Source organism: Dysidea avara, chromosome 13 (assembly GCF_963678975.1).
Source record: "Dysidea avara chromosome 13, odDysAvar1.4, whole genome shotgun sequence".
In the NCBI taxonomy this organism is placed as follows: domain Eukaryota; kingdom Metazoa; phylum Porifera; class Demospongiae; order Dictyoceratida; family Dysideidae; genus Dysidea; species Dysidea avara.
In genome coordinates, this window is record NC_089284.1 from 2,190,433 (window position 1) to 2,214,607 (window position 24,175).

At 38.4% G+C, this 24,175-nt stretch overlaps 2 protein-coding genes across 4 annotated transcripts; one reads left to right on the plus strand and one right to left on the minus strand.

Moving 5' to 3' along the window:
* The first annotated feature begins 133 nt into the window (after positions 1-133).
* LOC136242361 (phagosome assembly factor 1-like) lies at positions 134-19,275 on the plus strand. 2 transcript variants are annotated; one of them, XM_066033765.1, is made up of 16 exons: positions 134-398; positions 450-622; positions 860-903; positions 952-1,031; positions 1,580-1,668; positions 1,722-1,828; positions 1,880-1,992; positions 3,977-4,053; positions 4,110-4,166; positions 4,218-4,301; positions 4,718-4,800; positions 5,095-5,147; positions 5,250-5,299; positions 5,413-5,471; positions 5,533-5,605; positions 19,123-19,275. In XM_066033765.1, exons 1-16 carry the CDS (start codon positions 335-337, stop codon positions 19,183-19,185), a joined length of 1,269 nt encoding a protein of 422 aa, XP_065889837.1. In that variant the 5' UTR covers positions 134-334; the 3' UTR covers positions 19,186-19,275. The 2 variants fall into 2 exon arrangements, with proteins under 2 accessions (XP_065889837.1, XP_065889838.1); XM_066033766.1 differs by having other exon boundaries at positions 298-367.
* Positions 19,276-20,779: 1,504 nt separating this feature from the next.
* Positions 20,780-21,685, minus strand: LOC136242363 (calmodulin-like). Of its 2 annotated transcripts, XM_066033769.1 has the most exons (3): positions 21,507-21,685; positions 21,293-21,449; positions 20,780-21,232 (listed from the first exon to the last, which is right to left on the minus strand). In XM_066033769.1, exons 1-3 carry the CDS (start codon positions 21,507-21,509, stop codon positions 20,907-20,909), a joined length of 486 nt encoding a protein of 161 aa, XP_065889841.1. In that variant the 5' UTR covers positions 21,510-21,685; the 3' UTR covers positions 20,780-20,906. The 2 variants fall into 2 exon arrangements, with proteins under 2 accessions (XP_065889841.1, XP_065889840.1); XM_066033768.1 differs by having other exon boundaries at positions 20,780-21,449; positions 21,507-21,670.
* Positions 21,686-24,175: the final 2,490 nt, after the last annotated feature.

Below are 24,175 nucleotides of genomic sequence, written 5' to 3' on the forward strand. Positions count from 1 at the left end.
CAACAGAGGGGTAAGGTTGTGTACTCTTAATAATGCGCACTACATTGCATTTGTTTTTATAGAAACTATGGATGCACATTAAACACAATTATGAAACACCTAGTGATGAAGAAGAATGACTTAACATTTAGCCGTGCTCTTTGTAATTGTTAGTAATCAGATATGTAACAATTCTACAGATATTAACATTTATTTATTTATAAATTGCACAATCCATGTAATACGAGAAACGCGTTTAGAACGCGTCTCTCGCAACACAGAGGAACTTTAAAATCGCCATAGCAACTTCAGTGGTGTGCATGAAAATATTGAGATACAGTCGCTGGCCGATGTAATGTTAGAGTTGGAGGTTAAACCAGAATGTTCCGTGAGTAGTGGACGATGGGAGTTCATCCTAGGCAAGATAGTAAACTACTCAGACTCCTCTCATGTATATTCCTACCCTCTAGGAATGCCTCTGGCACAAGCTATACAAATTCTGAAGATGGAATGCGCCAACATCAGGGATGTCCAAGTTATTTATAATGAACAGCGCCCTCTGGATGAAAAGTTTGATCTAACTATCAATCTCAGTCAAGATGGTGTGCGACTTTGCTTCGATCCAGTTGTTCAGAGACTAAAGGTGGCTCATTTTTAGCTAAGTGTTTGTGTAATGGATACTGATAATGTGATGATATTGGAGTCCAGTTTCATTGCATAATTTGAGTGGAGCTAAACTAATTCACAATATTCACTGCTCTCCAAAGACCAAAATTTATGTGTAGTCAAGTAATTTTGTAAAAATATAATTATGATTGTGTGTGTGTGCTTGAAAATTCGTTACTGGAACTGTCTTAGAAGACACTTTGTTTTACCACAGATTATAGAGGTGTATGATATTGAGAAAGTTATCTTGAAATACTGGTAAGAACTGGCAAGCTTCTGATGTTGATATACTCCCTCCTTTGTTAGCACTAAACCATTCAGTTCACCAGATGTACGTGCAACCATAGATCAGATTTATCGCTCTTTTGGTGACACTCACCCAGGAGGTAAGCTAAGGGTGTGGTTTGCTGATTATGCACTTGGTTGCTGTTTAGTAACAGTGATTGGAGTTTTTATTTTTATTATTAACACTTTACAGTGACCAGCACTGAAGGTCTGACAGCAACATGTGCTGCAGCCTTTGGATTACCTAACCTAATTTCAGGGTCCTTACACATTAGCCAATATTCTAATTGGAAAACATTAAGTAAAAGCACATGCTACAAAAATTGTGCATATGTTGTACCATTGTATAAATCTGTTCATAATGAGTTTGGATACCTTTGTTACATATTTTCATTCCTTCACTCAAAGTGTCCTGCTCTTTCAGTCGGGGTAAACACTACATCTTAATGGAATTGACTGCACCTTGATGATTTGTCAGTTCACACTTAGCGCTAACACTTCACAAGTTGTTTGATCAAGCATCTTTTATTGTGCCATTTTTAAGCTCCTCAACATGTAATGCCTTGAAAGCAGCAATGTATTGGGGTTTACCTTAGCTGGTCATTAGTATATGTATGCATTTATAATGTTTCTGAATCTTTAAATCCAGAGTATGATAAGGATAACACAGTATATTTACTAAACTTCAGAGGAATTTTGTTTTCTTTTACATTACTTGAGGCAAATCTAAATTCGAAAGTGAGTTAGTGTGTTTGCGTGTGTACCTGTGTGTAACTCACACTCCTCTACAGAGGTACAATAGTGGCAGTAATGCTCAAGGTTATAGCCTCAGCTGTAGTCAGTCAGGAATGTTGTCAAACTTGGCCATCTATCATGGAAATGATTTCCAAAAAGCTGAGTTAGTTTGCAGTTACTTTGTGGGGTTGACTCCCAATACATTCTTACACAGGGCACCACATTTTCCACTGGATTGTTTCCTTGACAACTGCTACTCAGACAGGGTAGATGTGGAAGAACAAAATGGCTACTTTGTCAGTCTGCAGATCAATCTTCTTGTTGATGGTTAGTACAGACATACTATGGGCATATTTTAGTTTGAGGGTGTGTTGTTTACTGTGGACTATATAAATTTTGGGCAATAATTACCAATACAAAGCCATCAAATTTGTACTATCTTTTGTTACAGTGGTTGAATGAGCATGTAGTTAACATGTGGTAGTACTGCGTGCCATCTGTGCATACGAAAATGCATAAGAGGAGATAATGAATGAATTAGTATTTGATGCTAGGTTAATGTGCTGAACAAAGACATTGAATTGAAGATGAATGTTTCGTTTGTGTAGTAGTTTGTGAATATGAAATATCCTAGTGGTCACATAAAAATGGGGTTGTGTGATAGTCTACAGATGAATATATGCACTACATTAATTCATGTACCACTTTAGCGTGAGAGTTTAAAGAAGCTGCTCGGTGTTTAACTTGCATATTTCCCGGCAATATCATGGGAAAGCGGTTTGCCAATGACTTTGATACCCAGCCAGTTCAAAGAATCGATGCACTTTGACTTGTTATATTGGGCGACATAGAGCTTTGTATTGTGGGACTCATTTTTGTAGTGGTTGCTAAGCTTAGTACATTTGCTAAGATAGACTAGTTGGTTATTACTAATGGATAATGAAGGTACAAAATAATTGTTTGGGCGATTGTGGATGCGTATTTCTACCTACCACATATCAGCCTTTGAACAGACCACGGAACAGCAAAGCTACTACTGCTATGTTGAAATAGGTTAGTAACTTACAGTCCTAAGTACTTAACTTAATACAATAACTTACTTACTGTCCCTATAGCGAAGTTAATTGGCTTAACTTAGTACAAAAATGATAACAATATAAACTCCATCCTACAATCACAAGTTTTCTAACATTGTGTGTTGAAGCATAGTAACGTATTAATGACGTTTTAACATATGGACAATGTTTTGATGACTATTAGCCCACGCTATTAAAACCACGATCAATCTTCAGATGCTACTGTATAAAACAAATGGGATGAGTTCTCATTAGTTCTTTCACCTATTAGGTGAGTGCGTCCCAAGTGGTATATATCACTTATACCATGGCTGCTTGGGATTTTGCTGACATATACACCTGCAGCCCTCGGGCTTGTGGCCCTCAGGCTTTCGGTGTATATATCAGCAAAATCCCTTGCAGCCATGGTATAACTATTACATACGTACTAACAGGCATACATTTAGATAGGGCTAAAACAAACCATTCAAATAGTTTGTTATTCGTTCTAAATCAAATATTTGATGCTGCAGGAGCAGATTCGATATTCTATAGACATACTTTACAATGATAAAGCAATAGACTTTATTTTCATTTCATAAATAAATAATAGACTTTAAAACTGTATGAAATATTTATAAAAAATGGGGCTTATGGTAGTTGTACCAACAGATCAGCAGAAATGAAATAGTTTCTTTTCCTACAAAAACATAATTGTATGTGAATCAAATATATACATTAAGAATATTTGTTCTTTTTACAACTATTCATTTTGTTGACATTTAGAATATTTGTTTTACAGTAGCCCTACACTTAGAGATATGTTCTGAGTACTGATCATTCTAACAGTGCATGCATTTGTGAGTAATTGTTTATGTGATAAAATAACCTCATATATTGACTAGTGATGCACCAATTGATTGGTAAATAATTGAAAATTGGTTTATCAGCCTATTTTCAGGGCAATTTTACAAAATACATGTGAAATTTTGGTAAACATAAACATCAGATCAGTTATTGGTATCGGCTATTATATGAATTTTAATATTGACTAATCGGATAATTGGCGAAATCTCTTATTGGTGCATCACTAATATTGACAGCTCTAATTGAACAGTCGTCACGTATTGTCTGGTGCATATAAAGGTCATGCAATAGAGATACAGGTAATAGTAAGTATCATTGTAGTTCTATATAATGTCTGTAGAACAAAACATAGGAGTGTCTAAAATAAACTATATCGTCTTGTATTTCAGATGCGCACAACTCAGGTCCCAACCAAAAGAGACCGTGCAGCTCTACAGTACACATATGTCTCAATGATTCAGTGCAAGTGAGCCACTCCCATTTACAGTACATGCATACAGCCACACCCAACTTGTTTTGAAGGATGTCCTATCCAAACTGGGAGCTCCCAGTAAGGTGTTTTTCAAGTCAGAAGATAAGGTAAGCACATGTGTCATGTTGTTTATGTATTTTCTTTGTTTTCATTTAAAGATGAAGATCCATTCAACAAATCCAGACAAGCCACCACACTCATGTCGTTCTGATTATTTTTTCAATTATTTTACTCTAGGAATAGTATGTGTGTGTGTGTGTGTGTGTGTGTGTGTGTGCGTGCGTGCGTGCGTGCGTGCGTGCGTGCGTATGTGGTGTAAATATGAAAAAATCCAACTACTGTGGACCCCCTTAGCACCCCAGTTGGAACTTTGAACTAGGGATTGATTAGTAGCTTTACAGGATAATGTACTGCTGCATACAAAATAACACATGGGTATACCAAGTTCCCATTTGCGGTAGTAGTACAAGCACATAGTTGTACTAAATAATGTGTTTGAATTTGGAGAACTTAGAACTTTTGACGGCAAAGCTGAACTATCTTGACTTATGCAATGTATGTGTGTGTATATACTGTGTATGTTGTATAAGAATAAATGTGTGATTTTATGGGTAGTGTAATGCTTATGTACAATGGTCCAATTGTTCACCACACATAGGATGTTCTATTTGATGCTACATCACACACAGCAAAGAAGTTCGTCCTACATACTAATATTCCTGGAGACTACAACTTTGACATGTATGTCATTCTAATGAACATTTTTTATGTAGAGCATACATGTAAGGTTGGCATGGCGCATGCACCACTTCTTTTGTATCACTGTAATGAGTGGAATAGGTGAAACAAATTGTGCCAATTTCTATATAGACACTCTTTTGTACCCTAGAATAAGTGTAGTGACCATTCTCTTGGTTTGCCGCATTGACTTCCTTTCTAAGCTTTTAATGTAAATTGTGCAATGATAAAGGTAATTGGTGTAGTGCTGTTGGGGGAGTTCTTAGTGTTGATAATATCTCTTTCCTTCTTCCATAGATACCACAGGTGCAACTTCAGGATCTCAATATCACAATTTATGGAAAGAGAGAGTAAGTCTGCCAGGGGATATTTTGTATTGGATTGTTAGTACTATACCATAATACAGGGTATAGATTTATGTATAGTAACTGAACTGGTTTAATTTCTTGTAGACCTCACAGGTAGCAGCCAAGATCAAATAGATATCACAGCTGGTACTAAGGTAGGGTGTTGCTAAGTTTCAGGTTTCAACATTGCTTAATGACAGTGTACAGCTGCCATTAATTTTATGTTTGTACTGTAGATTATTTTTTCCTTTCTTTTTGTTCATTGTAGTGGACAGAAGTGGGCAATTCCCTGACCTCACCTAGTGATCAGCCGGTAATATTACATAGGTAAGGTGTGCATAGTGCAGCCACACCCACCATACTGAATCCCTCCCCCTTCCACTTGTAGAGGACCAACTGATAATTCACAAAATCCATTCGGATCTACTTCTTGTTATGGCTACCAAAATTTGATATTTGAAGTTAGTAAATTATATGTTCTATCATTAAGTACAGTAAGTACAGTAGTACTTAATAGTAAAGATCATAAAGGATAATCCCTGCCAAAATATTAAGCCAGATCCAACCTTCTTTTGACATAATGAGCAATACTGGTTGGGTACAATCTATCATCTGAAACTTGTTATTTTTTATCATACAATACAATAGTACTATAGAGTAGGGACCACAAAGGTTTGGGTGTGGCCCCTGAAAAAACATCACCCAAAAACCAGCCTCACTATTACCTAATAACGATGAGGCAGTAGTGGTATTAAGCCCAAACAAGCCTTCAGATTGACCTGAAACGCTTTCAACAAGTTGCCATGGAAATATATATATATTAAACAGAATTTTCTAGTGACTGACAGAGTAACTGATGCCTTCAGATAAGCATAACTTGATAACGGCTAAGGCTACGGACTTGATTTTTTCACTATTCAACGTCGCTTCAGCCGGACACGTGCCTTTTGGCATACCGCAGTACATACAGTGCATTCTTCATGACCTTACCAGTGTCCTCCTTTGTGTCCCATCAAAAGGTGTCGATTTGGTAGTAGCACGTGATGGTTTCTTTTCATAATGGAAATCGTCTGAATTTTTCATAGTGGCTACTTTGATTGTAGAGGTGCTTTTAGAACAGTTCTTGATTCGTAATGTTCAGGGGGGGGGACAGGCCCCCTCTGGGTTAGCTATTGCCCCCCCTAGGTTTATACCTAAAGCCTTGAGAAATGGAAAGGTTTAATTGATCCCAAAGTTGTATAATCCAATGATCAATATTCAATGGCATCACAGTAAAATTTCACCAAAATTGAGTATATTTGCACCTAAATTTTCAAAATTTCCTGGGGGAGCATGCCCCCAGACTTCCCTAGAATCCGAAGCAACTTACTTCGCCCCCTCTAGGTTTATATTCTGGGTTGAGCCCTGAATTGTTGTGTAATGGGTTGAACATAGCTGACAACGAAGCGTAATGGATACGTACTTCACTTTTCAGACAATATTTGATGGCTGGGGCATGCGGTGCCATTTCTTTCTTTTGATGCAATATGCTTGGGTTCACCAGTCATAATAATGTTGTTTTACAAAGAAAGTTAACAAACAAGTACACAAAAAATTTAGTATTTTCAACTACCATAGCACATCAATAAAAAGTACTGAAACAAGCTGAACTATTAAATCACAGTAAAACAATAAGAAGTGTTATATCACTACTGTGCATTTCCATTATGAGCACAGTAGGGATATAACACTTATTGTTTTACTGTGATTTAATATTGTGCGCTACTCCAGCTTGTTTCAATACTTTTTTATCAATGTGCTATGGTCCCTACTCTAGTTGAAAATTCCAAATTTTTGTTGGAACTAACTGATTCTTTCTCAACCACAACTCATTAATGTTTACTATAAAGTAAACATTAAAGTGCAACAAAAAATCATTAATTTAGGGTTCCAGTGATAAAAAGTAGTGAAACAAGAGATGATGTATGAGGGAAAATCCCTGCTTGGCATTCTATCAATGTGGGAAAATCCCTAATTTGACATGTTTTCACCATCTTTTCAATGCCAAGTAGGGATTTCCTTCATAGCTGCCTTGTTTCACTTCTTTTTATTGCTGTAAATCTTTTTTATTGCTGTAAATTATTTCTTGCGCTAGTTTACTAACTTTTTTGTTAGAACATAGCTAAAAAACACATGTGGCTGTGACTGCTGTATTAAAGTATCTCGGTCCCGCTACTTAGCTATGCAGTAGGGGGTGTGGTACAATACCTTGTCTACGGAGTTAGATTGTCGAGGATCGTGGCATCAGCCCTGAATATTAGAGGTGTCATGCCATGTTCTGATCATTTAAGGGGGCATCGCCCATTGTAATCATTTTACAAGTCCAGTTTATCTGCTACCTGATACTACAGGTATACTACAGTCTGTTAAGCACCTCAAATAGTTTCATTGCATCTAAATACACTCCTTCAAGGAAAGTGTCTATATGAAAAATTAATGCCTTGGTATGGTTTCCTGGCATGAAGAAGAAGACAACCATTTAATTGAAGATGAAAGGAAATGGTGAAACACAGAAAGCAGATACATCTGTACTCATTGGAACCACTAAAGGCACATCCCACCCATGAGTTTGTTATGGTGTGAAATGGTGCTGCTTAGTTTGGTCTCTAACATGACTGTGGTTAGGCAGTGAAGCAAGCAGACCAAAATACAGGTACTCTATATCCGACCACCTGTAAGTGTTTTCTTGTTTTTAGTGCTGTATTTGATGTTGGATGGAGCTATTCTGTCAAGGTGGTTTTTGTTGCATATGGTACTTCTATGATGGTTTTTAGGCGCTGCATTTTTAGTAGTTCCTGCCACTTTAGGGGGGAACCGGGGGTATCTCCACTATACAGTACTACTGTACTGTATGATATTTGCATTGTTCATTTTGAAGACTCAACACTGATTTGTTCACCATTTAAATTAGCAGCTTATATTATACAGTTTTTTTTTTTGTTTTTTTAGCTGGTTTTAAGCTACTTAGAACTGTAGTACTGTACTGTACCTTTAAGCTATCCTTTTAAAACTTGGAAAGGTGCTTTACGTTATTAGAGCAGTCACTTACAAAAAGGAGAATATTCCCTTAAAGGAATAAATGAGAAATCATACAGTATGGTAGTGCTGTATATTAGGGATCATGGAGATTCGGGTTTTTCTGGCCAAAAAAAAAAGAACAGCTTCACAAGACCATCCTGACACCTTAGCAGTATTGGTTAGGTATAACCAAGCCCAAAAGTATCTTCAGTACGACCATAAATGCTTCCAATAGATTGCTACAAAATTTTAAAAAAAATTTTTGTGCCTGCCTGCCCTACCTGCCTGCCCTACCTGCCTGCCCTACCTGCCTGCCCTACCTGCCTGCCCTACCTGCCTGCCCTACCTGCCTGCCCTACCTGCCTGCCCTACCTGCCTGCCCTACCTGCCTGCCCTACCTGCCTGCCCTACCTGCCTGCCCTACCTGCCTGCCCTACCTGCCTGCCCTACCTGCCTGCCCTACCTGCCTGCCCTACCTGCCTGCCCTACCTGCCTGCCCTACCTGCCTGCCCTACCTGCCTGCCCTACCTGCCTGCCCTACCTGCCTGACCACAGTTACAAGGCTGGAGGCCAAATGAAGCAGCACATGGCCATCATTTTATGCCACAATAACTTACCAGTGGCATATGCATTTTGGGGTTCCGACAAGTGTGTGCCCTCTGTGCCTTGTCTTTCCTCTTATCTTTAAGGCCACATAAATTTAATTATTAGTTTCTCATCCCCGCCCACATCGCCATTTTTCTCACCTCATCAAGGATTTTTTGTACCACTGGTGGCTGAGTGCAGCCATCCAGCACGTTTAAAAGTTGGCATCTTGCTAGAGCATGCATTCTGAGTCATTTTAGCTAGCTAATTCAGCTATTTAGTTAGTAAAATAAAATAAAAATCCACCCTCCCGCACTGACATTTTGAATACAGGAGGATGAGAAACTAATAATTAAGTTTATGTGGCCTAATCAGGCTGGTTTTCATCCATGAAACCATATTGAGACATTAATTTTCCCTATCAACACTTTCACTTAATACACCACAAACTTATTTAAGCACTTATGCTTGGTAGATACCTGTAACTTAACGATACCGGTAGGTTCAAGATCATGCCTTTAACACCTGTAACTTCACAATAGGGTCAAGACTACACCTATTAAAGCGATCTTGGTTGATTAATAACGATCAAGCACCGAGACCATACCTCTAAGCAATCTATTTAGTCAATCACAATGACACACCCTGTTATTATTGGTCTAGCTACATTCATAATGCTAGCACAGTGAAAATATGAAATAGTGACACACACCCTTGGTAGTAGGTACTCTAATACAGCAGTCACCCTAATAGAATAGTCACATGTGTATAGTATATAGAAAATTAAAAAAAAAAAAAAAAATAGTAAATTAAAAAACATTTAAAGGACTAGTTTGTTTGGTGTTACCATATTTTAAAAACATGTTTTAAAACGAAGTAGGGAACCAAGCGATTAAAAAGTAGTGAAACAAAAGATGAATGATGGTATTACAGCGTAGCTCAGTTGGAAAATCCATAATTTGGCATTGAACGAAATCATTGTAATAACATACCAATGTAGGGATTTTCCCATCAAGCTATAGCTTAATATATTTCATGGGCTGGACTCGCTGACTGGACTCACAGACTAACAGCTTTTAAACCATCTCTTGCAACACTGGAGACACCACTATCAAGCTACAACTGCTGGTACTGCTCTTCCTTATAAGTCATGAAACTAGCATGTGTACTAAGTAATTAGAATACACTTACGATACACGTGTACTAGCAGTGATAAAGCGTGATAGAGGCCATTGTCGTAGCGTAGATGTTCTCCTTTGTTGCTTTAACACTAGTGTTAGGGTTGTAGAGATAAGCCAGTAATTATTCTTAGCAGGTAGCTATAGGTGGCACCACTGAGGGAGGTGATGGGGCTATCCAAATAAACTGGCTCATCACTACAACCAAGAGTTAATAATAAGAGAGGAGAGTGTCTAACGCTGTATAGTCCTGTAATAGATGATTGTGCAGAAGTTAAACAGCTTCCTTTCCACGTAACGTACAGACTGGCTAGTATATTTTTGCATTCAACCACAAAGACTATCCCAGACACAAGGGTGTGCGTTCAATGTTCAAGTTCACCACGAAGAGCATTGCTCTGTTGTGTAAAGAAGCGTGGCTGTTAACCTCAATCATAACTCTGGGGGAGCGCATCTGAGAAACCAATAACACTGAACTGAAGCTAGGCGGAGTATCGTTTCGAATTTTCACTGCTTCGCCATGTTACCCTACCTCTGAGCATTCTTCAATTGAAGGAGCACTATTCTCTGTACGTACCAGCTCAGTCTTTGGTTCAGTCTTCAAATATTCTCGAGGATTCATCACGGTGCGGCTAAACTAATTGCGGTAATGAAATGAACAAATACTAGAAGTCTATACGTTACACGGAAAAGAAGCCGTTTAACTTCTTCACAATCATCTATTACAGGACTATACAGCGTTAGACACTCTCCTCTCTTATTAACTCTTGCTACAACCCTTAGTACTGCAATAAAAAGCACTGAAACAAGCTGGGTCGGAGTAGTACATAATGTCCAAATAAAACAGTAAGAAGTGAATATCCCTACTGTGCACTTATACTTGTTACGATGCATGTGTACTAGCAGTGATAAAGTATGATAGAGTTGTAGCGTAGTTTGTTGTTTCAGTACTTAGTACTAGTATTTACACTGTCCCTACCCTAATTTATAATTCCTAATTTTTTCTTATACTAGTTGGCTTGGCAGCCATTTTGATCGCAAGTCTTTATCCCTCACAGTAAGGGATGACAACTCGCAATGGAAACGGCTGCCACATCACTTGCACGAAATGATGTTGCATTCGATCGAGTGGTAAGCTATCATACAACTGGCAAAGTTGCTTGTGTTTCTAAACACCAAGCTAAACACATTTCTTTGCTGTGACCAACACTATGTTTTATAGTTACGTGAATCCAACCATAGATAACTACAGTTTAGCAATTTATATAGTGGTGCACATGTGTTACAGTATGCTATATAGTGGTGCACATGTGTTACAGTATGCTAGTTAATATATAGTGCTGTGATTAACTCTATAATACTGGTTCCAGGATATTTAGTAGTCATGAGCTTGCAAAAAAAAGTTCACTCATGAGCTTGCAAAAAAAAGTTCACACCTTAATTGGCGAGTTGTTTAATTACTCGCACTTGCGTGTATACAGTACGTGGTAGCTACATTCTATCATGAAAAAATTCAGGTGAAGTGCCATTCGCCAAAGTTTTTATTCATAAATTTTGCAATAGTGGGTTTTTGCCAAACTTTTTTACTATACAGTATCAACTTTCAACTTCGAAAACCACTGAGCCACGTGTGTTCAAATAGTTTGGTGCAATGCTAAACTAACCACGTGTATTTGAATAGTTTGATGCAATGTACACCCGTAGATGGAAGCCCTACATAGTCTATTAACATTATCAGTGGAGAACCTTGACTGATGGCCATGGTAAAAAAGGATAAAAGGTACCAAAATAGTGCACTCATTGTATGTTTATCAATATACCAAAAGTTTTTTCTTAAGCAAACTAGAAATGTTTCTGTGAAATTGTAAGGAAGAGCAGTACCAGCAGTTGTAGATCGATAGTGGTGTCCCAGTGTTGCAAGAGACGGATAATGCCTAGTTTATTGTTTAAAAGATGTTTCCAGCTCAGTCCGTGAGTCCAGTCTGCAAAATACATTACGCCTCAAGCTATGCTATAATACCATCATTCATCTCTTGTTTCGCTACCTTTTATCGCTTGGGTCCCTAGTTCGTTTTTTTTGTTTGTTTTTTAATTTAAGTACAAGTGAGTTTTGTGTGTAATTATCAGAAGACACAAATGTGCAATGTGCCACTAGCAAACTGCTTATGAGAACCTAACACTCTAATAGAACATCCGGTGAATGAGACTGCATGCATGGGCTTGTTTATCATGAACCACGATAGTGGGTTCATAATAGGGATCGCCCATGTTTTATTTTGCAAAAACTCTAATAGAACGCACACCTAAAAACCACCTTGGAAAGCATCCTCCAACTCAAAACCACCCTCTGGTGGTTATTTTCAATGAGTATTGGTCCTCTAGTAAGTATCAAGTGAAGAGGAAACGGTATGTGTATTTGGGACAAAACTGAAATTTGTCGTTTTGTTCATATTATTATTATTATTATTCTTATTACTAGGACCGCGTCACATACAACCAAGTACATACACCAACATTGCAACCTACCCATTGGGCAAGTATAAACAGTGCCATAGGAAACACTCAGAGCAGTGTGCGTGTACCTGTGGAAATGATACATATGCATACGTACACAGGCAAGGGAGTTTAACTGTCATCAGAAAACCACAATACTAAAACACAACCTACACAAAAAACCAAGTTAAGTTAGCTATATAGAGGATATGCATGCTATATTATTCGAACGAAAAATGATCAGCGGCGCGGCGCTTCCAAAAAAAGTTGATGGTGAACGACTATCGAAGATTTACGAAAATTCCATATAAAAGTACTGGGTAGTGAATGCGGCTCGAAGTATAACTCGCCTTTTAAGCTACAAGCAGGCTTTCTGTTGTCGTGAACGATTACCACAAGGTCACGAAAAACTCATATAAAAGTATGGGCAGTGAATGAATGTTCGAACTGGAACTCGCTACTAAAGCCACTGGCCAGCTTCTCGCCGGATGTACTACTTCTTAGGCAGAAGGATATGTCACTTAGTAAGAATTGCTCGTAACTGATCTACCGTCCATGTAATGAATCGATTCGCATTCCGTTCACCGTCATGACGTATGAAAAAATCACGTGTTCATTAGAATGTATTCGGCAGTGCATATCCTCTATTGAAAGTAACTATATATTGTAGGTGTGACGTGTCTCTGAAGATGACTCAGCAGTGAAATGAGGCTATGCAGAATAAGGGATATGGTGAAGGCACAATTAGCAATTGATCCCAATCAAGCCAATATGGCACAACAGACTCTGTTGTAACTAGAGGCCACTGGTGATGTACCTGTATATCAGCGGTGTGGCATTGGCACAGTGATCACAGTCTATAATATTATGCATACAGCCATGCACAACATACAGGAGATAGTTACACATTGTTGTATATGCAGCACTGCATCGGCTTCTTGTTTAGCTATTACAGACTCCTAGTAGACTAGTAGTTAAGCCGAGTGGAAAATAATTCCAGCCGCCAGCAAGCCAGATGAAGGTGCCGGTATAATGAAAATAATTCCAGCCGCTAGCAAGCCAGATGAAGGATGAAGATGTAGACCTATAATACAACTACCGGTACAAGTATTACATTACTCATTACCTTGCTGTTCCAGCTGGTTGTTTATGAGCGCATCAGCTGGTATCCCAACTGGTCATCAGCTGGTCCTTCACTGCATGACGCCTGGAGCGCATATCCTGCACACAAAATACACAGTTACAAACATTTAAACATACTTGTAATGTTGTTGCTTACCAGTAAAGTGGCGCCTGGCCTCTCCGCGAACGTTTACTAATCTTCTCGTTCGAGCAATCTGTAATTAAACAAGGGCGTGGTGCCGGGCGTTATATAGAATTACACGTACGGTAAAATCATCAGCACTAACAGGCGTACTTATTATATGGTTGTGCCTTCATTCACAGGCGAATCTATCCCCGCTTAGACTATGATATAGCTCATTTAGAGGGTTACTAAATCACTTAGTCACCTGACATGCTCATTTAGTCACCTACAGAGCAGTTTCAAAACCATGGTAATCAAAAATTACGCAATGGACACACCCAAATCGCCATGTTTTTGTACCAGACTGTTTCATGTTGCAAGTTGAATTCCTCGCTAAATTCATGCCAAGACTTATTAATACGTAAGTAAAAGAGATGCCAGTGATAGAATAAAACATGTAGGTGAGTTATTACGCATTAAAAGATCTGTACTGCCTCCCAACAGGGTAGTTTCGTAGGAAGGAGAAATGCGTAAAGATGGATTTGGCCAAATTTCGACCTATTCACCGCCCAAAGGTGGTTAAAACTAGGGGAAACCTGCAGTATAGGTCTTTATCCAGCACCACAGCATCGTACAGCTACATCGAGCTATCCCCGAGTTAGCCAGAATCGCTCATGTGCTGGGATTCCGAGGGGTCCGCCACTCAGGATTATGATCGACGTGATTCGGAATCACCGCGTAATTCCAGTTGATTCCTAGATTCCGAACGTTGAATCCTCTGATTCCTCTAATTCTGCCAGCGATTCCTCGCGATTCCTTTATTCCGTCTAATTCCAAAAGGGATTCCTATAATTCCATATGATTCTAATAATTCCGGCTGATTCCAAGACTGATTCTGTAATTCCAAGTTGATTCCACGATTCCCTAGAATGGATTCTGTACTATAGGCAAGCCAGAATGGTGACTATCACAGTGTATCACTTTAGCTACCTCTGCTGAACCTACTGGTGAGTATTGAAGTCATGTTAAGTTCCACCCGGCATGGACTCGGGCCGCTGCGAAATTCGCTGGCAATAGCCTATTTTTATTTATTTATTTTATCATTACTGGGCAGGCAGCTCTATATTTCTGCTTCTGGCAAAAGTGTCAGTGGACACCGTCACAACACTAGCTAACCCTGATGAAAGACCTTAAACTGGACCACATCTTTCCTGACTGGACGTACACAGAGTGTTGTGTGTGGTGGTTGCACTTCCACCCCCTGTGATGTTTTGAGTGGTGTCCCACAAGGTTCTGTACTAGGGCCTCTGCTATTTTTTACGTACATAAATGATATCAATATGCTACTCGTACTACACAGCTATTTGCACAGCCACCAAGATGTAGAGTTTCTTTTACTCAAAAGCATTTTAGATCTCAAGCTGCCCACTGGTGGAATGCAGTTCCTAACGACATGTTAACATCTCCAACTTTTCAGGACGATTTATTTTCTTAATTGTGTAAAATTTGTTGATGATTTTTATGTTTGTAAATTGTTTGCTTAATTGTTTTGTATGTGCTATGTGTGTGTTGTAATTTTTTGTTCAGTCTTTGTGTGTGTGCAGTTGTAATTTATATGTGTATATGTATGCTATTTTTGTGTTTCCTCCTCAGTCAGGGAAGAACGGCATTGCCGACTGACTTGAGGCTAATTTAAAAATCAAATCAATCAATCAATCAAATCGATATCAATAACGAATTAAGTTCTATTTGTCGCTTATACGCTGATGACTGCATTCTATATAGGAGAATTGATAGTTTAACAGATGTTAAAGATCTGCAAGATGATTTACAGATATTGGAGCTATGGGATAAAAAGTGGAAAATGTCTTTCAATGTTGACAAATGTGTGGTATCTATAACTCTTAAACGAAACCCTATATACTCCAGTTACCACCTTCATGGAGAACAACTTACTGTGGTTCAGTGTGCCAAGTACCTGGGAGTCTCAATTGATTCAAAATTATCTTTTAACCAACATGTGGACAATGTGTGCAAAAAGGAAACTCTGTATTAAGTTTTGTGAGGAGAAATTTTGCAAACTGCTCCTGTAAAATCAAAGAATCGACCTGTTTCTTACTTACGTCAAGCCCACAATGGAATATGCAGCTGCAGCATGGGATCCTTATAGCAGACGGTCAAAAAACAAACTTGAGTCTGTGCAAAGATGTGCAGCTTGCTTTGTAATGAATGATTAATATCAAACCAGCAGTGTATCAAACATGTTATCACGTCTTAACTCGAGCACCATTGAAACTCATTTCAAACATTTAAGGCTTCAGATGTTCCATAAAATTGTTCATAGCATTGCGGATGTATCACTTCCTGATTATATAGCTCATAGATCAAGGTATACCAGAAGTAGTGAACTTAAATTTATACAGCCAGACACAGCTATTGATTCTTATAAATACAGTTTCTTTCCTGCTTCTATTTGATTGTGGAACACTCTACCTTGTGATATAAATTGTGACAATATAGATACTTTTAAGGAACTTCTGAAACATATTACATTGTAATTTATTTTTATAGCTTATATTTGTAGCCTCATGATTTTACATCTATATTGTAATATACTCACCCATATGAGTTCTGTAATAATCATAGTAAGAATGTATTGCAACTCATTAACAAGCTAGTTAGCTAAGGGTTAGTATAAGTCTCGTTGGGAACACAGGATCAGGGCCCCACTGAGAACTTGTAGGAGCTGTTATTGAAAATTGTTAGATTACAGGATGTTCTGGAATCCGGGAAACCTCGATCCAACAGCCAGCTGACGGAGAATAAATTAGCTAGTATATAGTGGCTGTAGTTAGCTGCTTCTGCGACGGCTCGCACTCACTCGCGAATACTTAAACCTCACTAGAAACGCACAGGAACACTCACTGTAATACACGTAGGCGTATACACAAAGTGTAAAACCAGGTGCAAAACAAGTGAGAGTTAGCGTCTTTAACTTATGAGTGTGTTATACTGTGTTAAACAGTAATTTACGATATAATTTTCATAACATTTATTTCAAAATATTTCTAATTACAAAGTTGATTCCGCTTCAGATTCCCATAATTCCATGATTCCTTGATTGATTCCAGTGATTCCTGAGGTCTTCGACGTGATTCCGAATCGTGGCGGACCCCTCGTGGGATTCACTTCGTGTGAAAAATCAGACAGCAAAATAAGACCGCTAAAGTTTAACTGATGGTTGATTTCGACAATAAAACTTAACTCTAGCAAAATTCACCACTAAGAGTCTTCTTTTGCTGGCGTTTTATCACAGTTTGGTAGTACGCCATTACCGGTCTCGTGCCTTTCAGGAGCTCTGGCTAATCCTGGGATAGCTGGATGTGGCTGTACGCTGCTGTGGTGCTGGGTAAAGACCTATACTGTAAGTTTCCCCTAGTTTTAACTACCTTTGGACGGTGAATAGGTCGTAATTTGGCCAAATCCATTTTTACGCATTTCTCTTTCCTTCGAAACTGCCCTGTTGGGAGGCAGTATGTATCTTTTAATGCCTAATAACTCACCTGCACATTTTATTCTATCACTGGCATCTATTTTACTCATGAATTAATAAGTCTTGGCATGGATTTAACGAGGAATTCAACTTGCAACATCAACCAATCTGGTACAAAAACATGGCGATTTGGGTGTGGTCCATTGCGTAATTTTTGGTTACCATGGTTTTGAAACTGCTCTACACATGTTCATTTAGTAACCCGCCCTCAGGCAATTTTGTACGTGAAAAATAATTATAACACGAAAGATATACTATAGTACTTGATTATACTGTAATACAATTCTTCTCCGTGTTCTGCGAATAATTCTGGAGAAATAGTAGACTAAGCGGCATATCTACTATAGTTCTAGCCGTTACTTTGGTTACCGGTCGAATAATTGGTTTTGTGGGCGCTGTAAGGACTTCAGGAAGAAACTGTTCTGCTGTTCTGCATTGCTCTTTCACCCCACACTCATGCTCTGGCTATAAAGGTACGTACTTTAAACTATAGTCTAAATAAGTTAGACACCGCGACCAACGGGAACTAAGCGATTTAGTAACCCCTCTGGCCCTTAGTAGCGCCCTCACTGCGCTCGGGACGCTACAGCCTCGGGCCATCAGGATTACTAAATCGCTTAGTTCCCTTGGTCTTGGTGTCTAACTATTATTTAGTTCATGTCTCTAGGCCTTGTAGTTTTCTCAAACATTATTTATTTATTTATTTATTCATTCATTATTAATGACATAATTTTAACCGCATTTCGTATTATTCTTACTACTTGGTTGTATAATTATTCATAATATTATTTTGTTTCACTCATGTACAGCAAAAGTTATCCACTTTTTTGTGCTAAAAACTATATAGCCATGCTTACCTGAGTCCTTCATGTCCATGACCTATTTTTGATTTTGTTTTCGGATGGAAACAGCCCAAACCAGGCCGTTTCTTCTTACCAAAATGCCATTACGCTCAAGAAGCCATACAAGATCGCACTAAAAGTTATGAGTTTTGGTGTGCGCTGCTTGTGGCTAATAGAATATGTCTTTATTAGACTCAGTATAGGTCAGGAAGCTTAATCTGGGCTGATGACTTTGTTGCAGGGTGGTTTTTTCCGCTCCGTGATTATTGTACGTGGGCGGGTTATCCAGATTAAATACTCTAATAGAGCAGTCATGTAAATACTCTAATAATGCAGTCAAGTGTATAACAACAATCCTTGCACTGAATTTGACAGCTATTAAAGGCACCAGTAATGTGAATTGTAGCTCATATTAGGAGACTCTCAGTCTGTATGCACACTGCAATTTGATCAGTTTCATGTGTGTACTGAAATGTTGATGGTGTTACTATGCAGAATGCAAAATTACACTATTCACAATTGTCTTCTTCATAATCCATTACTGGATTAATAAAAAGTACACAAACTAGATGAATAAAAAATTGGAAATTTTAAAATGGGAATAGAGATCGCTGAAAAAAGCCACGAAACAAGAAGGGATCACTGGGGTGGTAATGTAAACCACAAATCCCTATTTTGACTCTCTGTCGGTGTTAATGTAAACCACAAATCCCTATTTTGACTCACTTCAAAATGACAGAGCATGTAACTAAAGATTTATGACAGAGTAAAAATAGGGATTTGTGGTTTACATTACCACCCCAGCTATCCTTTCTTGTTTCATGGCTTTTTTTAGCGATCCCTATTCCCATTTTAAAATTTCCAATTTTTTATTCATCTAGTAGCTTATAGGTTATGTAGCTATAAACTTGTGCAATATTCAGTACTGTAACACCACTCATGCACACAGACACACAGACACACACGCACACACAAGCTTTGTTATTAAGTTTGATATAATACACTATTGTTTTACCCTGTACAGATCATGAGGAACCACCATATTGCTTCAGTCACAGTGTACACCCCTCCTACCAACAGAACGTGACATCCTGTGTAACATTATTATTGCATGTTGGAGAATCAGCAGTGTTTTCAACAGGGGTGTGTCTATTTAATTAACATGACTAGAACAGAAGTTGTTTGACCACAAATGTTTAAGGTTAATACTGAATCAACCATATTTTCTAGTACTGCAGATTTTCTGTCCATTTGAAAATTGTGTACTGCATACTTGAAGCGGGTATTGCATAGATTGCATGGATTACAATGCTATTTACAATACTCAGTACGCAATACACAATGTTCAAATGAACAGAAAATCCACAGTAGTAAGTAGCTAGCTATATTCGTTACTTGTGTTGTAGGTAATTTTTAAGTATTGTACATAAGACTACATCTGCACTTTGATTAGGTCTTTTGGTTGTTGCCACTCTGCACTAGCTGAGTAGCTATTTTGAGTCAAGGTCTCTTATCTAGATGTAGACATTGTCACATAGCAGCCATACCTATGTCCTCTGGCTTCATTCCTTGTTCACGTTATTTGTGACCTCCCCCAAGTTTATAACTGACTAGCTACATCATTAAAATCACACGCTAACAGTTAAGCAGCCATGCATGGATGCTACATAGCTATGTAATCTTGTAATTAATACATAAAAAGATGTTACAGAAGTCCTTGCAGGAAATTATACGAGATGTTGCCAAATAACTTCCGGTCTGGTTCATTAAATAGACATACCACCATTCAACAAGACTTAGTGCCATGACACTAAGGAATGTTTCAGTCAATGTATATTAATAATTAGAAGTTGATTATTGTATATATGTATGGGAGTATATACCTTGCAAATTTACATACCTTCTATGTGATTTGTAACAATCTCATAGTGTACACAACATAACTTCCTGGAGTCAAATGGCTACACATACATGAAGTATAGTCACATTCAATGTGATGTGATTTAAACAGTATAGTCTGGCACTATTATATGCACTAACGTGTTAATACCATGCAGGAGTTCATAAGATACCCCACTGCCATCACAATTAGCATATAATTCATGTGTTCCTGTAAATGCTTATGCCATAAAGGAAGAAGTTTGGCACGACTTGATTTGGCAGTTTGGTTGGATAAGTACAGCTAATATTGAACTATATAAAGTTACTAGATGGCGAATTCCCTTCAACCTTTAGTTCCACCAAACTTTAGTCATTTACAGTAAATGCCATTCTTGGGAGCTGAAATTAATACAGGGCATGTGGGTACAAACTACATCCCATCAATCAAAGAGTCATATCTCAGCACTGGAATAGAATATTTATACTTTGTAACCTTTATCATAAAGCCAATTAAATATTTAATATATAGGCTGCATGGCCATAGCATGATGGTATAAAAAGTTGAGACATGAAAGTTTGAAAAAGTAGGCAGATTTTATGTGCCCACAGGCCCAGCCAGATATTATACTATTAAACCCAGCTACCAGTCTTGTTACTGTAATGAACCTCAATTTGCTAGACATGGATAGATGTCTATACTTGCACAAGTCATGTCTTATACAATAACTAATTAACTATATAGCAAGCTCTCTAATCTACATTGACTTCAGTAATGCCACATCTATGACTTAATGTATATATCAGCTTATAGCAAGACTACAATGTTTTTAAATGTGACAAAAATCATGCATGCAGGAGGCTTGTGGTAGTGATAGCTAAACTATCATGTTCTTCACTGCACGAGTGATGACCATTGAAAATATCATTTCATGAGCACATCCTGGCTACAAAATCCTCAAAATTAATTTGCCCGTCGCCATCCACGTCGGCTTCTCTTATCATCTCCTCCACTTCCTCTTCTGTAAGCTTCTGATCACCCAAGTTCATCATCACGTGCCGCAATTCTGCAGCACTGATAAAACCATTGGCATCCTTGTCAAATACCCTAAATGCGTCCACGATATCTTCTTGTACATTTGCGCTGGATTCTTTTATTTTGCGGGACATCATGACTAGAAACAGTTTAAAGTCTATTAATCCGTTTCCATCAGCGTCGTGCTCCACTTCACCTTCAAAAGCTCGCAGTTCTGCCTCTGTGGGGTTTAGGCCTAGAGTACGCATGACTATGCCTAGGTGTTTAGTGGATATCATACCAACTTCGTCTTTGTCATACAGGGAGAATGTTTCTTTGAAATGAGCAATCTGTTCTTGACTTAAATCGCTAAAGCCGTCAGCTATCGCGTCTGCCATAGTTAATTCTTTCTGCTCAGCTTTCTGGACAGATTTCTTCTTGCCTTTCTGAGCAGCAGCCTACAGAATACGACCACAAAAAGAACATTCGTGATGACCATTGGTTTTGTGTCTCACCATATTTCATGGATCACTTCTGTCACGTTTGCTTGTAGTAAACACATACACCATGCAGTGTCTTGCCACGCCTCTCACTGTATGCCTCGTATACCACCGTAAAATCTGCATTTACAGCTTGGCTACGCGAGAGTGTTAACTAGTCTGTTACGCAACTAGCTATATAGAGTGACGAGTCTCGCACCACTTCGATTTTACCTGTCTGAGTGTTTGGTCAATTGGGGAAGCCCGGATAAAGCGGATAATAACGACAGACAGGAAGAACTCCAGCTCCCTCTATTGAATTAAACAAAATACAACTGTTAGAAACGGTTTACCACGAAAGTTTGCTAGGCGCCAACTTCTCCAGCAACTGTCTGTGACTTTGTGGAAATACAATGCAAAAATGATACTCCGCCAGTATTCGCTTACTGCTGAGGACGAATTTCCTGACTTTGACATTGGTTAAGTTAAGTACGTATAGGTAGTAATAAGTATATAGTTAGGTAATAAGTAGTAGTATGTTGTAGTTTTCAGTATGTAATATTATGGCTTCAAATGCATGTAGGAGTCGCATGTCACTGAGCCAGGAAAGTACAGTGGAACCTCAGTTATCCGAACCCCTTGGCCGGCACCAGGGGTGGTCCATAAGTCTGAAAAGTCCGTGTCTCTGAAACTGTAAATAACTAGAACATTTTAAAAATTTCAGTTATTATCAACTCATGCAGTACCCTCAGTAATAGAAGTACTCTAATAGAGCAGTCATTTCCGTAGTTCGGCTAACCGAGAATCCAGATAAGTGGGGTCCTACGGCTCCACTGTAGTGTGGGACACTGAAACATACAATACTGACCAGTGTCTTGCTTGCAATTAATTATAATATTTATTAGTGCTTTAATTAAGTGTAGTTCAATTGTTAAGTAATTTATAGTCAATCCGTAATACCTTGAACTAGGTCTTGTAAACAAATAAAATATACAATTATCTGCATGCAAGTCCGACCATGTAAGTAGGTGTTCAGAACACCTGCCATGAGCCCATGACAGAGGGTATGAAATGTCCTGCATGGGTATGATATGTCTAAGATTATATTTACAAAACAAGCAGTTCCATTTTCCCATCGACAATCAAACAATGGGATAATCTTCTAGAAACTATAATAGTGCAAACAGTTATGTAATTTATTATAATCTTTCCCCCCAGCCACCATTGTCAATTCTTTTATGGCAAGCTCAGCCATGAATCTTCAATTAATGGCTATTAGATATCAGTTTAATATGAGCTCATCCTATAACTACAAATTCCTCATAGTTAATTTGATTGTTTTTTTGCTTCAAGTATCATCTCATCGATTTCCTCTTCAGCATGTTCACCCAAAATCACCATTACATGTCGCACTTCTGCAGAACTAATATATCCACTGCCATCTTTGTCAAACACTGCACTCTGAATGCCTCGATAATTTCCCCTGTATTTTCTGATGCTTTCTTCATACACGTCCCATTATGCATAGAAACAGTGTAAAGTTTATTACACCATTTCCCTCAGCATCCCGTTGAGCCAATTCACTGCATAAATCTTGCAGTTCACGGTCAGTCAGGTTCATGCCAATAGTATGCAGTAGACTGCCTAGGTCTTTAGTTGGGATCACACCAGTTCCATCTTTGTTAACCATTGAGAACGCTTCTTTAGCTATTTGTTCTTCACTCAGTTGGCAGCCAACGTTGGCCTATTGTTAAAAAAATCAAATACATGCAACCATAGATTTACCATGCAGTGTCACATGCAGGGATATGTTCCCCAGGTGTCTGATTTTACACACAGACACAGACACACACCAGCACTAAACATCTGCAGGCTGAAACCACTTTTGGATGAACCTTTCAGTGTTCAAGAATGGATTATAACAATAAGCAATGACAGGATAGAAGTGATGCTGAGAGCTGGATAGTTCTAGTCCTTAATCCAAGAACAGCAGGACTAAAACTATTTAAGAATAGTAGGTATACCTGCATGCAAAATTAACATGCAGTGGGAACACACAGCATGATATGAAAACGTGTTACCTGAGGGAACACATAGCTACACTGTTTATAGTTTGCAAGCGAGTTAAAGTTGTATAAGTTTGCAGATCCTTATAGGATTTGTAGAAATTACATTTGGGTTACTTTTAGTTAACAATCACAATTCTTTAAACTGTGAAGTAACTAGCTTTGATTGCTCTATTAGAGTAGTTACTAGACTGCTCTATTCATTGTTTGAATGCAGTGGGAGGTGGAAAGTGAAGTGTTGCTGAGGGCATAGTATAGCTATAATGAATAATTAAATGCAATTTCATTCTTGCTACTGAAGTACAGTATACATTGCTAGGTGCTTTGCTAGGTGCTTTGCTAGGTGCTTTGCTAGGTGCTTTGCTAAGATAATATATCGGACTACCACTACCAGCAATTCTACAACACTGAATTAATGATTTGTAATTTTTAGCTATTTGGGCTGTAATTGTCATCTACTCTGTAATTAAGTTTTTGGTTCTGTATAATGTGGCCAGTTTGTGTGTGTGTGTGTACTGCATAGTTTGTTATATTATAAATGCTATCCCACTAGGGTCCTGTGAGAAGTTGTATGTTGTAACTCCTCAGTGCAAGGAAGACTGACCGGCTCTAGCTAATTGCATAGAGTTTAAACAATAG